Here is a 13,927-nt window from a genome sequence, read left to right as displayed (position 1 = left end):
AAAAATTAAAGCTGACATTCTGAAGCTTCTCAAGTTGCCTTCCACGTAATGTAACTAAGCTTATATAAAAATAAGACAGAGACGAACCATGTGTGGCTTAATGCAATGGTTTAGTAATACTGTATGGATTCCAAAGAAAGTCTATTTTTCCACCCAAGTTTGGTTACTAAAAAAGATCATGTTCTGTTTAACTGAGAGGGTTATTTTTGAAGTCAAATCTTGATCCTTCGAAAATAACAATCTATGAAAAATTCGCAATGTTGTATCCATATTTGTTTTTCTGATATTTGTGAACTTTTGTATTAGTTCTGTTGTCAGTTTACTTTCATGCTCATATACTACCCTAAATTGAGTTGCAACCTTGTGGATACTTGTAGATAAGGGGCACATAACACACAGACAAAGCAATGATAGTTTAGAGATATTTTATTAGCTCATAATGGCCCCAAAATGGTTAGGCCTCTTAAAAAACAACTGTACATCTGGTAAACACGACAAAGACAATATAAATTACAGACAGACAGCACCAGAAATATATATTTATATATATATGGATTCTTTTGCATTTAAATAAGGAAGGGGAACATCTAAAAGAACAAACACTGAAGTCATGAGTACAACAGATAATGTCACAACAAATCAGTAACAGTTATATTCTGAAAGACAGAAGACATTCCTTCACTATGTACAAAACCATGCCTCTCTTTTTTAAATAGGTCAATATGACCTAACATCGTCAAAATCACCAAGGAAAAATGTCAGTAAAGAATATGCTTGATTTTTTTCCACAATTGTAAACGGAAAATATGTCGTTCAAAAGGCTGGAATGGTTTTGTGTGCGCCATGAACATCAGTCTTAACACAGTTTCTGCTCATTATACTAGTTTACAGTGATTTATAACTTTACATAATGCTTTTGAAAACAAATGTCATCATGCTCATGCAAAAAACAAGTCTTTGTTTAAATTAGGTCATTATTTGGTCCGCACCATTGGTCTTAAAACTCCTACTTAATCAGCCTCCATTTCACCCCTACATGCATTCTTTACAAATCTGTTTTTGAGCTGGCAGTGCTGTTTACCTGCTACAAAACCACATTCAATCTCAACAACAGCCCACATATATAGTTAACACCACATGTCTGGCGATGCGCCTCTACTTGTTGCAAATCATCAGTGGCTCACAGCACAGTGGACGTGCCGGGACTCGCCCTGCAATGTTCTCTTGTCTAGGGGCCCCTGTGCCAAATAGAAGGAATCCTCTGCAATGAAAAATATGAAAAACTTTCCACTGCACATTTAGTCTCTTTTCCATCTGTGGCTCTGGGTGCAGGGGAGGAATCTTTTCTTCTCTCAGAGAACAGAGCAGGGGAAACCTGGAACTCATGTAATGTGAGTTATTTTTGCTTCTTTTTTTGAGGGCCTTGACTTTGTTGTAAGGCCTTGCAGGGAGACAACCAGGGGAAATGATGCGTCTACCTCATCAACCAAGCATCAAGAAAAGAAAGAATAGTACAACATCTACTTCTTTCTGCCCCCTTCTTTTTAACGCAATTTGAATCTGCCTCTTTATATTTTTATGACTTATTGGTGATCGCAGCGGGGGCGATCATCATACTGCTGGACTTCAGAGGGTAGTAGCGGCCCCTCCAGGTCTTCCAGAAGATGCTCTGCTTCCTCTGGTGTCGCTGCTTGGGAGGAGGACTCTGGAAGTATCTGCCGTTCAGGTTGGAGCGACCGCAGTTACTGAACCACCAGCCACCTAGCATGACAAAGGACAATATGATGTTAGGTGCTGCTTCTAAGAGCTATCCTTATTTTTAAAACTGGGAATAAAATCACATAGTCATTTATCATTGTGATTGTCTTACCAGAAAGGTGCTTGGCGCAGTTGATGTCGTTTTTCAAGTCGTTGTCTTGGTCGCTGGTGGAAAAAGGCAGGCCGGAGGTGGCGTCAGTCCCCAGGGAAGTCTCCAAGGGGCTGAAAGCTTCGGCCTTCTCAATCTTGAGCGAGTACTTGGTTTCCTCTCCGCCCAGATGAAAGGGGAGGCGCACATCTTCTGAATCTCCACTCCAGTCAGAGAGCTTGATGTTGAGAATGTAGTTGCCATCTTTAGAAATGGAGTGGATCTTTTCTAGCCCCAACCAGAACTCTCCTAGAAAAGAACAAATATACATGGTGAGAAAACTACCCTGAGTGGCTCCATTGACTCCTGCTACTTTGTTGACTTCCTTTTGCCTTTGATCCATTTAAGCTTATCAGCAATAAGGTGCTTTGGGGACAGATCCTGCCCTCTAATGCAGTGGTTGTAAATGACAGTAATTCTGTTTGAACTAATCTGACCATGGCCAGGCTGGCTAGCACATGTTAAGTTAGTGAGAGTGAGATCAAAGTCAAAAGAGCATTTACCATTCAGGCTGCCAAAGCCCTTCTCGTAGGCCTGCCACTGCTGGTCAAAGTCAACTGAGCCATCTTGGCGCCTTTGGATCACTGTCCATCCGCCATCTAAACAGAAAGACAGAAACGGATTGATCAGAAAATGTTGTTTCAACCAAAACATCAGGGAAAACTGCCAAGTCGTTGACTAATTGTCTAAGTAGTAAGACAATTGAACTGATGAGGACCCAAAGGGCCAAAATGGGCTTACCGGTTTTCATCTCACAGAAGACTTTAAAGGGCTCTGCATTGATTGGCTGGATGGTATAGATCCCACTGGTGGTCTCTCCTCTCATGAACAGCTCATGACAGTTGGATGCCATCTCTAGAAGAAGAGTGAACATACAAAGGTTAAGACAATCAGCTCATCATTATCATCATTTCAGGGCTTGGCAACCTGAATATGTGACACATGTGTTGCTCAATCGACTGCCTTGAACTCTGCTGATGTAATGGAGGTTCTCTGGGCTGCTGCCAAACTTTAGCTGAAATCTGAGCTTGTTTACCTAGTCCAGCATTGATAAGTAGGCCCATGTACACTTAGGAAACCTCTCAGCAACGTGTTTCTCTGCACGGCATGAGCCGGGAGTCTGCAAATACGATCATCGTTACGAGTGGGCTTATCTTGAGTTATAAATGTTTACCTGATAGAGCATTTGACATAGCTTCAAGAGAGAACATGTCTCAGTTTTGAATATGACCTTTCTCCCAGTTCCCAAGAAGACCTCCCTCTTTACAGCTGCTTGGCCTACCAGGCTATTGAGTTTCACTCACTACTACCTATTACATTCCTCAACTCCCCCTTCTCTTTGGATTGTCACATCCCCCTCACGTGCACAACAGCCCGGCGGTGACGTAGCGGTGCATGGCTGGTGCATGCACAGAGAGTGATCAGAGGATAGTGAAGGGGGGGGGGGGGGGGGGCAGGGGACTCCAGAGCCACTTGGAGCTGTAATCTGCCTAATGAGGAAGGAGTAAAATATCGCATCTCTTGCATTCCTTTTCTCATCATTCATGACATCATCATGTGATGCTATTTGTTGAATAGCTGTAATAATTACAAATAAAATGTCAAAATGGGTTGATTTATTATTGTTTGGTATTGGCCTGCATATTGTGTCAATGTGAGGACACCAGCTGACCACAGAACTTCATTAGTGTGTAATGACCTTTCCTCTAGAGGCATGAACCCTTGGTGGCTGGTTGAGGCTGTAATGTGCCTCAGGGTCAGGGGTTGTCCTGAACTTTGGCACACTGAGAGAGATGGAGGTGGGTGGTTTGTGTTTGGCGATGGGGGAGGAGAGAAGATGAATGAAGTGGAAGAGGAGGAGGAGGGATGTCTGACTCCCTGACAGATCTAGGGGAAAGGTTGCTCATTCTTGAGGGATGTACAAATGTTTGTTTTACACAAAAAGGTGGGACGTCCTGAAAAAGGAGGAGGAGGCGAGGGTCTTTAAAAACTGCGGGATATTCAAAATAACAAGATGCCACCATCATGGACTGAGGCAATTATTTCAGTCATACCTAAACCAGGAAGAGATAAAGAACACTGTGGAAACTATAGACCCATCTCAATATTGAACGTAGACTATAAAATATACACAAAAATTATTTCTAAACGACTGAACACCTTTATATCAGAAATGATAGAAGAAGACCAGACGGGATTCGTAAGCCAACGTCAAGCACAAGATAATATTAGAAGAACCCTACATATAGTGGACCATGCACAAAAGACTAAACAAAGTACTGTACTAGTAAGCATTGACGCGGAAAAAGCATTTGACCGGGTAAACTGGGAATTTTTGTATCAAATATTGGAACGTATTGGATTTAATAAGAAGGCAACACAATGCATAAGAACATTATATCAAAAACCAACAGCTAGAATCAAAATTAATGGAAGCTTGACAGACAAAATTGATTTACAGAGATCAACCAGACAAGGATGTTGTCTATCACCCACTCTATTTGCTCTTTTCATGGAGCCCTTGGCACAGGCCATTCGCCAAAATAAAGAAATTAAGGGTGTTGAGATAAAGGGGATGGAACATAAGATAGGGCTTTTTGCAGATGATGTCATAGCCTTCCTTGAACAACCTAATACATCACTTCCGGTGCTTATTGAGCTTCTGGAAACATATGGACACCTTTCTGGATATAAAATTAATATTTCAAAAACACAGATACTAACACTTAACTACACACCATCAACAATGATTAGGGACACATTCAATCTTAATTGGAATTTAAAGCAAATAAAATATTTGGGGATCAACATTACTAGAGGATTAAATAAAATATACAAAGCAAACTACAATAAGATAAATCAAGAGATACAAAAAGATATCGAGAGATGGTCTACTCTACCACTAGACTTTACCTCTAGAATTGAGACGGTGAAAATGAATCTTCTGCCACGACTTCTCTACCTGTTTCAATCCCTGCCAGTGGAGGTCCCCCAAACTCAATTTACAACATGGGACAGGCAAATATCAAGGTTTATTTGGGGGGGCAAAAAACCCAGAGTAAAATATGAAACCCTCCAGTTATCTAAAAACAAAGGGGGCATGAGACTTCCAAAATTAAAAGAATACTATAATGCTGCTCAATTAAGATATGTTGTATGCTGGTGCAAACCAGATTACACATCAAAGTGGAAGGAAATAGAAAAAGAATGTGTTGAATATCCGATCCAGAATATTATTGGCGATAAAGAAGTATACGAGAAAATACAGAACCAACTAGATTTAATTACATCCTTCACTCTGAAATTATGGTTTCAAATAGTTAAAAAGCACGGGATAGGGAAAGATATACATTTACTAAAATGGGTAGCATTTGATAGTAGTTTTAAACCTGCTGGATATGATAAGGGATTCAAACTATGGATAACCAAGGGGATATCAGCATGGTGCACATTAGAGAAGGATGGGGAGCTGCAGAGCTTCCAGAATTTGAAGGATAAATATTATCTGGACAAACATGACTTCTATAAGTACTTGCAAGTAAGGGACTACTACAAAAAGCAAATTAAAAGAGACCCCTCTGCGGAAGTGAATGGTGTGATTCAACTCATAACTAATGCATACAAAGAAACCACAATCAGAATCATAACTGCTCTATACAAAGTATTGTCCACAAATAAACATTCAACTAAATATATAAAAGAAAAATGGGAAACAGAATTTAACACAACCATTTCAGATGATGATTGGCAAAACATGTGGAAGATACATCAAACATCCACCAATTCACGGACATGGAGGGAATTCTCATGGAAGAATTTGATCAGATTTTTTATCACACCTAAGATTCAGAGTAAATATTTAAATACAGGTTCTCTGTGCTGGAGAGAATGTGGAGAATCAGAGGCCAACCATACACACATATTTTGGAAATGCCAGAAAATACACAAGTTCTGGGAATCGATACACAAGGTTATGCAAAAGATACTGAGCTATGAGGTTCCTATGGACTACATGGTATTCTATCTGGGCAATTTTACAGAGGAAAATATACACTACATAGATAGATATCTTGTAAAAATACTGATGATAGCTGGCAAGAAAGCCATAACTAGGAAGTGGTGCAAGGTGGAGCCTCCTACTGTGGAGCAGTGTATGGAGACCGTGGAGGAGATCCACATAATGGAGAAAATGACATATCGTCTGAGACTACAAGAAACACAATATGAAGAGAAATGGGAGAAATGGTCAATGTATAAGAAGCAAACCAGCGACAAGTAATACGGACTGATTGATTAAGAAGTACTGTTTAAACAAATGTTCAAATGAGAATGTGATTCCCGACTGCATTTTTACCTTTTATGTTTATTTTTTTATTGTATACTATCTGTATTTGTACCTATAGCTCCATTGCATTGTTTACTTTATTTGTGTTGTTATGAACGTGCACAGCTGTTGTTGTAATGCTTTTATATAATAAAAACTAAAGTGTTAAAAAAAAAACTGCGGGATATCTGTACAAAGTTCACAGATAAATATAGACCACCTTTTCCCATTTTCTCCTACTTTTTTTCTTGGCTCAGGCTCAAGAGCTGTAATCCGAGCACCATTGCATGCTAGATTTGTACAAAGCCTTCTAGGTTCCCCTCATCCACCTCCCACCCCCCACACCACAGAAACGAACAGTATGAGTAATCCCGTTAAACTGTGTGACCCTGAGTGAACACTCTGAGAGGCCAGCAAACTTTCCCCCAGTTGAAACCTTGCCAAATAAACTTGTTCCTTCTTTCCTCATTCCTCAAATCCTGCTGATGTCAGAGCTCTGAGGTGTATTGTGACTGGCTGACTAGTCTCAATTGTTGCCTCAGCAGTGTTCACCTTTCCCCTACTTCTCATCCACGGCCATCAGAAACAGAGGTCCAATGTATTTCCAATTGACTCAATTGTATTCATCTTTATGAATTAAAATCTACCATCTATGCAGCAATTCACTTTTTTCAGCATTTCCTCTCTTCATTCCTTTTTTCCTCGTTAAAGGCCAAACAGACCTTAAGTTTGACCAGTGTGTGTTGGGTAAGAAACCTGAGCGTGTGTCCCAGTCTGAGAGTATTCAGCCAGGTACAGTCTGGATAAAAGCATTCATTATGACTGCTGGTCTGGGAGCAGCAGCTGCTTGGCGTGGCTTCACACTGAGGGCATCATTTACTGCCTTTTACAATTACTGTAAGCCACAGTAAGAGGGGACTTAACTGAACCTCATGCTGACAACTTTAATTTGCCCATTTCATTCTGTAAGCACTTGAAACGCTGATGATTTAAATACGTTTCAAATAATGCTATTAAACCAAATGCAAATTAGATATACTTTGGTTCAGAATACGGAAAAGTTGGATGCCTAAATTATATATTTAAATACATTAAAGTACAGTAGCTAAAAAGCACAGCTGCTGCAAGAAGCCTAACAGTTTATATTTCTGGCGTCACGCTGGGTAGAGAAGCGTGTCCTCGATTGATTAGATTCCTTGATTTTAATTGCTAGTGATTTTAAGCTTGTTTCTGACCTTACTAAACAGATGGTGTGCCACATTTGGCGTCAGATCTTGTCCAGTCGGCTTAAGAAGGTGTAAGGAGAGGATTTTGGGCGCTTTCTGGCTTTACTTACCGACTGGTGAGTCGCTTTGCTCGGCGACGCTGCTCTGCATGTCATTCTGGCTGCTCTGCAGGGAAGTTCTCTGACGGGCCTGTTGAACCTGAAGAAGTGACAAACCAATGATGTAATTAAAGAAAAATAAAGAAAAATAAGAAAGATAATTCTCAAAGATTATTCTGATGCAAGTTGTAATGGTAATTGTTCCTCACCTGGCTCTGCAGTGTCCTGATGCGCACATTCTGCTTGTCAAGCTTCTCCTGCTGGAGTCTGATCCGCTCCATCAGATCGTCAATGCGTTTGTTTTGACCCTCCAGCATCAGCTGAGAGAAAAACCGACACAAAAGAACCAAATGTTCAGCTTTTGGTCATCTTCATTACACAGTGCTTGTGCATACAATGTGGCATTGCGCTTCACAGCCACAGAAGTAACCAGATGAACACAACAAACAGTTTGCAGGGTTTCATTGAGAAGCCCTAAACATAGACCCCATACACATGTCCACTCCTCAATGAAAAGCCCTTTTCCTTTCTCACCGGCTGTGGTGTGGTTATGTAACTCACTCACAGCGCGGGTTTTCCATCCCACTATGAAGCCTTTCAGGCTCACATACTTCATTGTAAGCTGAGACTTGCAGAGAAAGCGCAACTCGCATAAGCCCCCTTCTACTGTATCATATGGCCGAATACTCTACAGGTTGTAAAATCACCCAGCTGTGGATAATTATTCACACATTCTTGCAGCTGATGCGTGCAGATCCCTTTGTCTGTCAGGCTGTAGTGTTTCCCTGCACGTACTGCACGGTCTAGCTTAATGCCATGCAGGCTTGTTAAGCAACCCCCTCCACTCCACTACACCCACCACCCACTGCTTGCCCTTTGTGCTTTTTGATTTAGTGCCTTTGAGCTGAGGGGAAAAAGCCCCCCCATAAAAGCCAATGGCCCATGCATACTGTACATCCACTAACTTGAGTCCCTTTCTGCAGTAAAGCAACATGTCCTACTCTGAATGGGACTTTAGTTTGAAGTGATAAGAATATGAAACATGTTTTGAAAACAGAAGAAACCTTATTTCCCTCCCAAACTAACTATAACTCCAATGCTTCACTGAACAAGGAGAACAAGTATTGCATTCTCACCTGGATGTTGCGAGCATCACTGATGTTCTTGGCCCCAGCGTTGGAGTCAGGCAGCCCAGCGCCCCTCTGCAGCATGCTGTCCACCCTCTCCTCCAGCCGGTTCATCCTCTCGCTCATCGTCTTCCTCTCCTGATGCATCTCCTCCGCCTTCTCCCTCAGCTCGGCCGTGACATTGAGCAGCTGCCCCTCTCTGTCCTCCAGTCCATGGGCTCGAGCCTTCAGGGCCTCCCCCTCCATTCGCAGCTTCTGGCTTTCCTTCCCCAGCTCGGTCACTGTGCGATTGAACACCTTCAGCTTGGTGGAAATGTCCCTCATCTGGACTTTAGTTTTGTCCACGTGCTCCTTCAGCCCCTGGCCCAGCTGCAGCAGGCCATGAGCGATGACATTCACATCATCCCAAGCTGCGTACTGTACACGCTTCTCCTTGGCAGCACTGCCAGAGGATGAGCCCCCTTTCTTCTCCAAGGGGAAACCTGTGGCCATGAGCACCACCAGGCAGAGAGTCAGAGTTGCGAGTGTTGTCTTCATTGTTGCTGTTTTCAAATTGTTGTAATATTGCATTAAATCTTGTGTCCTGTTGCAGAAGTGTGAAGTGTTCTGCCCTGTGTTTTTGAGTTGGATTTGAGAGCTCAGTCGGCTGGCAGAGCGATCAGAGCGTGAACAGTTTATATAGTTTCACAGCCCTCAACTCTAAGCTGTAAACTGCCTGCCATTGGCCAGCCGAGGAGAGGGAGGGGTGCAGTTACTCTTAGGTTTTTGTCCCTCCTCCGCCTCTCTGTTAACTATTCATGTCAGAGGTGGAGGAGGGACATAATATAACATAAATATTTCCTTTCATTTATGCACTGTTGGAGACAGGGACTTCATGACTTACTGGAGGAAACTAATCGCCAGCAGTGAAACAAATGCATTATTTTACTTCTGAATTAACACTAGTGGTATTATGTGTTTTGTTTCTGAGAACATGAGCTAATCTGGTTTATCGGGACACAGCAACACCCTGAAATTGGTCAACAGTGATACCAGAATCCCCATTAGGCTCATAGAATAGAGGGTGTGCCTGTTGGTGATAACTCAACAGATTATCAATCAAAAACATCTCTGATGCATCTGCAGAAACACTGCAACCTTTTAACTGTACATTTGCGAAGGTAGGGCAGCACCATTCATTTAAGCCTGATTTGAAATCAAATGTTAAAAATAAATGGACTAATTATGAAAGTGAAATGGGGAAATGCCATTACAGACTGTGCATGTCATCCTCACAAGACTGAGAAAAAATCATGGTGAATTAAGGGAAACTGAATTGCTCTGCATGACAAAAAAGAGATACTAGTCAGTTGGTTGACAGTATAAAATGCCAAGACAAACAGATATTGCTCTCTGACTGCATGTCATGGGAGAGAAGCATTTCCTAAATTATTAAATGTTCTTAAACTCTATTATCCTGATGATAATCATAAACGAAAATACCGATAACCTTTAAAAAAGCTTATGACCATATGTTATTTTACTGATAGCTGAGATCATCCTTTAATAAACACATTTCAGTGTTTCAATATCCCTATTTCTTAATCCTCTAGCGTTTTGTGATAATGTGACTAGTGGATGAGGTCAGAGACACGGTGGCGCACGTCAGGAATTAAATGCAATTTCGCCTTGGTTGCTCTTCAGCAAATATCAGCTTCTGGAAAGCAGTGAGGACTGTGAGAATTAGGGGAAAGTTCACAGCAGACAGAATGCCCAGATTACGGGGCAGTCATTCTTTTACAACCCCGTCAGGGAGCTGTGCGTGATTAAGGGCCAGACCACAAATAAGGAGCTGCTTTAACCCTCTCCTGTCTGAAGCACAGACTAAGTAGGTGAAAGGTAACTGGGAGACTGCTGACAATTCTGAGAGGGGAAACTCAAAGCAGAGGAATTAAAGGGGTCCTTTCTTATGCCCATGGAATGTAACACATTTAAAGCCTTGGCAGAGAGGGCCTTCAAATAGGATAAACTAGTCCTGCTGTGATTCAGTTAAAAATAGGTGTTTCTAATTGAACCTATCCTATATACAAACAGATTAGCTTTTGTTTGTTCAAACGGTACGATCCAATACAGCAGGATTATCCCAGAATGGGAACACATCTCTTGATTTGCTAAAGTATTAGGTAAAGAAAGGCTAAGTGGTTGAACATATCTGTTTGCAGCAGAGTCGCAACATCTCAGTATTTCATTTTGGTGACTGTCTAGTAGACGATTGACATGATTTTACATGTAAAGAACGCACATATTTATTGCATTCTTTTAAAACAGTAGGTGTGTTAAAGAAGAGCAGCAGGCGTTTTCTGCGCTGATCGATGCTGATAAATTACAGCTATTTGTCATCCAAGCTGCGCTGGGTGGCGTTAAATGTAACGTTATAATACTCAAGCAGGAAAATTGTATGGCACATTTCTGGGAGGTATGAGTGTTGTTTGATTTTGTGAAGATACTGTAAATGTGGGATGACTCATTCTTGTTTCCATCATGACCGTAAAGACAGAATTTCGTCGTAATTAAATAGCAAATTGTCAGTCAGCATTGAAACCCTTGTGACTCAGTTGTGGAAGAAGAAGTGTCAAAAGTAGACTACAAGGCAAGTAAGTCTGATTGTGTCAGTATTACAGATGAATAAGAACAAGACGAACCAACAGACTACAGGTCACATTTGTAGACAATATTCACTTGAGGACAGAGTAGCAAAAAGATTCGATAAACATTACTTTTTTGGAATAATTTCTAGTATAATGGGCCTTTCTCACAGTGATCAATGTTCTCGATATCCTCTAATTCACACTCTTAAACCACGTTGTCAGAGTCGTATGTTACTGATCATCACCGGATCAACCACACCTCCCAACAGCTGTTTATTTAATTTCCTAAAATGGCCGCTCCCATCTCTTGCCGGCTTGCTGAACTTTTACCCAGATTCCAAACACAGAACATCTGTAAATCCCAGTGCAGCCCCCACGTAGTACAAGGGGACGGAGGCAGGAAGAAAATAAAAAAGAGAACAAGAACAAAAAACAGCCGTAAAATTCTGGTTCCCATGGTCGATTGGGATATGGGATCTTTTCCATTTGGGACTGTTTTATGTGATTTTGTGGTTTTATTGTCACAGATTTTTTCCCCCGTCTATGTATGCCAGAAATACATATCTGATTTGATCAGCCTTCAATCAATATTTTTACCAAAGTTGAAGAGAAAAACTAAAGGAAAAAAACGTTAAAAAAAATCACTGATATTTTATTTCTATCTGACCTATCAGATATGAACATATGAATATTTAAACAAGGCTTAATGTTGTTACATCGTCAGATTAGGAGTCAGACAAATGTCACCTGCCCTACATGTATGTTTCTCATTTCTGATATCATGAGATATTCATGAGTGTCAGGGAAGCAGTGACCTTTTTAGCCGACTGCACAATGACCAAGGTTCAGGGTTAGTGGTTGGATCTCATGACTGGATTGGATAGGTCAATCTATAGGGGCTTCAGGGCAGGACACAGTGGACGCTGCTTTGAAGGGGTATCATACAAATAATGGATGGAAATAAATTAGAAAAGGATTATAGAAGTTGTAAGATTTATATTTTTGGTTGGGGTGTGGTCAGGAATTTATAGTATTTTAAGTCAGAACTTTTCTTTGATTTATACGCATGCCTTTTTAATTTCATAGCATGTAAAGCACAGGTGTAAAGGCCTCGGTTCAATAAAAGAGAACTACACCCATCTTATTATTCCCATGATCTAATACAGTCCAAAAATCTAAGTAAACACGAGTAATTCTCTCCCAAATCTCAAAACTAGAGACTCAAAACTAAAATATGTATATTTGTATAATTTCTGATTCCATAGAAAATGAATGAGAAAATATTCTATAGTTGACACTGAAAGCATGCATGTGGATGTTTTGAGTATATATGGACATTTTCTGAGTACACTATACAAAAAACTAAACGAGCTTGACGGTATTGAAAAAAAACTAAACGAGATAACCCCTCTGTTCATAGTCAATAGAGAAGCTGTCGACTATATAATTGATGTTATAACAAGTTAAGACTTACTTCTCTGGTTTTATAGCTTGACTATAGAGTAGCTCATGTTCCCAGATTTTGTTGAACTTTCCTACGACAAGTAGATAACATATTGGAATTCTTTTTTTTGGTGGTTTTCATCTTAGTGTCCACTTACAGTAGGATATGTCAGTGTGTCAGACCCTGAATCTGGTAAGCCTAAAAGGAATGCAGCCATAATTGGTTATAAGTTACACCTGTGCCCATTTCCTGCTAGCGTAACAGTGTCACTGTTTCATACATTTCACAGAGAAAGTGATGACTTTAGGGATTTATAGGTCTTTTTTGTATTTCCTTTTAAAGGAAAACACGTTGTATATGGAAACAAACAACCAACCCCAAGGAAACAAACAACCAACCCCAGTTTTGAAGCACACCATTTTACGTTGTTGAGAGACATAACCGAGAGACTGCACATTCTGCCAAAAAAAGGGAATAAATCAGTTTGGGCAGATAACATGGATATAGTTTTCCTGATTCATACACCAGCCAGTCAGGTAAAACACACTACTGCCTCCTAGTGGTGGCATATCATTTTATTTGTGGGGCCCCTTTGGAGATTGCTCTGCTATTCTTGCCCCAGGAGCTGCATTTGAGTCTGCAGCAGTCCCGAGAGATAAGGTGCGATTTATTAACATCTGGTTTAGTTCATAGCAAACAGGCCCAGGCAGGGAGAGGATATAAGAGATTTCCTGAGAGGAATCCAGCATGTGGTCCTCAGACATTTTGCACAAGTGTCAGGAGACTTCCTCAGTTCCCACGCAAATGTTTGACTTGTGCCTTTTTATGACGCAAATACTTAAAATATTGACATGTGCTTAGCTTTTGTAACCTTCTGTAAAGTTTCCAAAAAGCAGTTTCTTCTCTTTGAGGTCAAAACCATAGTGATAAGTTAGATAAGGCTCCAGTGCCCTGTTCTTGCAGCTGACCAAATAAGTTCATGCATGTATCTTTTTTGCATGCTTAGATACACCCATTTATACAGTGCAGTGTGCACACAGTCGTCTCCTCTTACATTCCTTACATCTCATGCTTAGCTTACGCATGCACAGACGTGTTACGCGATACAGATGAATGTGTTTTCGTTATTGCTTGTGCTTGACTGGTTCAGTATTTGTTTGCCATGAGATACTTTT

The 13,927-nt window shown here is 40.9% G+C and overlaps 1 protein-coding gene across 1 annotated transcript; it reads right to left on the bottom strand.

Moving 5' to 3' along the window:
* Positions 1-408: 408 nt before the first annotated feature.
* Positions 409-9,348, bottom strand: angptl4 (angiopoietin-like 4). Its single transcript, XM_034104121.1, has 7 exons — positions 8,691-9,348; positions 7,764-7,874; positions 7,567-7,654; positions 2,648-2,761; positions 2,410-2,505; positions 1,871-2,155; positions 409-1,761 (listed from the first exon to the last, which is right to left on the bottom strand). Exons 1-7 carry the CDS (start codon positions 9,249-9,251, stop codon positions 1,577-1,579), a joined length of 1,440 nt encoding a protein of 479 aa, XP_033960012.1. The 5' UTR covers positions 9,252-9,348; the 3' UTR covers positions 409-1,576.
* Between the last annotated feature and the right edge of the window lie 4,579 nt (positions 9,349-13,927).

Source organism: Pseudochaenichthys georgianus, chromosome 17 (assembly GCF_902827115.2).
Source record: "Pseudochaenichthys georgianus chromosome 17, fPseGeo1.2, whole genome shotgun sequence".
In the NCBI taxonomy this organism is placed as follows: Eukaryota; Metazoa; Chordata; class Actinopteri; order Perciformes; family Channichthyidae; genus Pseudochaenichthys; species Pseudochaenichthys georgianus.
The sequence above is the reverse complement of the archived record's forward strand: the minus strand, read 5'-3'. Positions and strand labels throughout refer to the sequence as shown.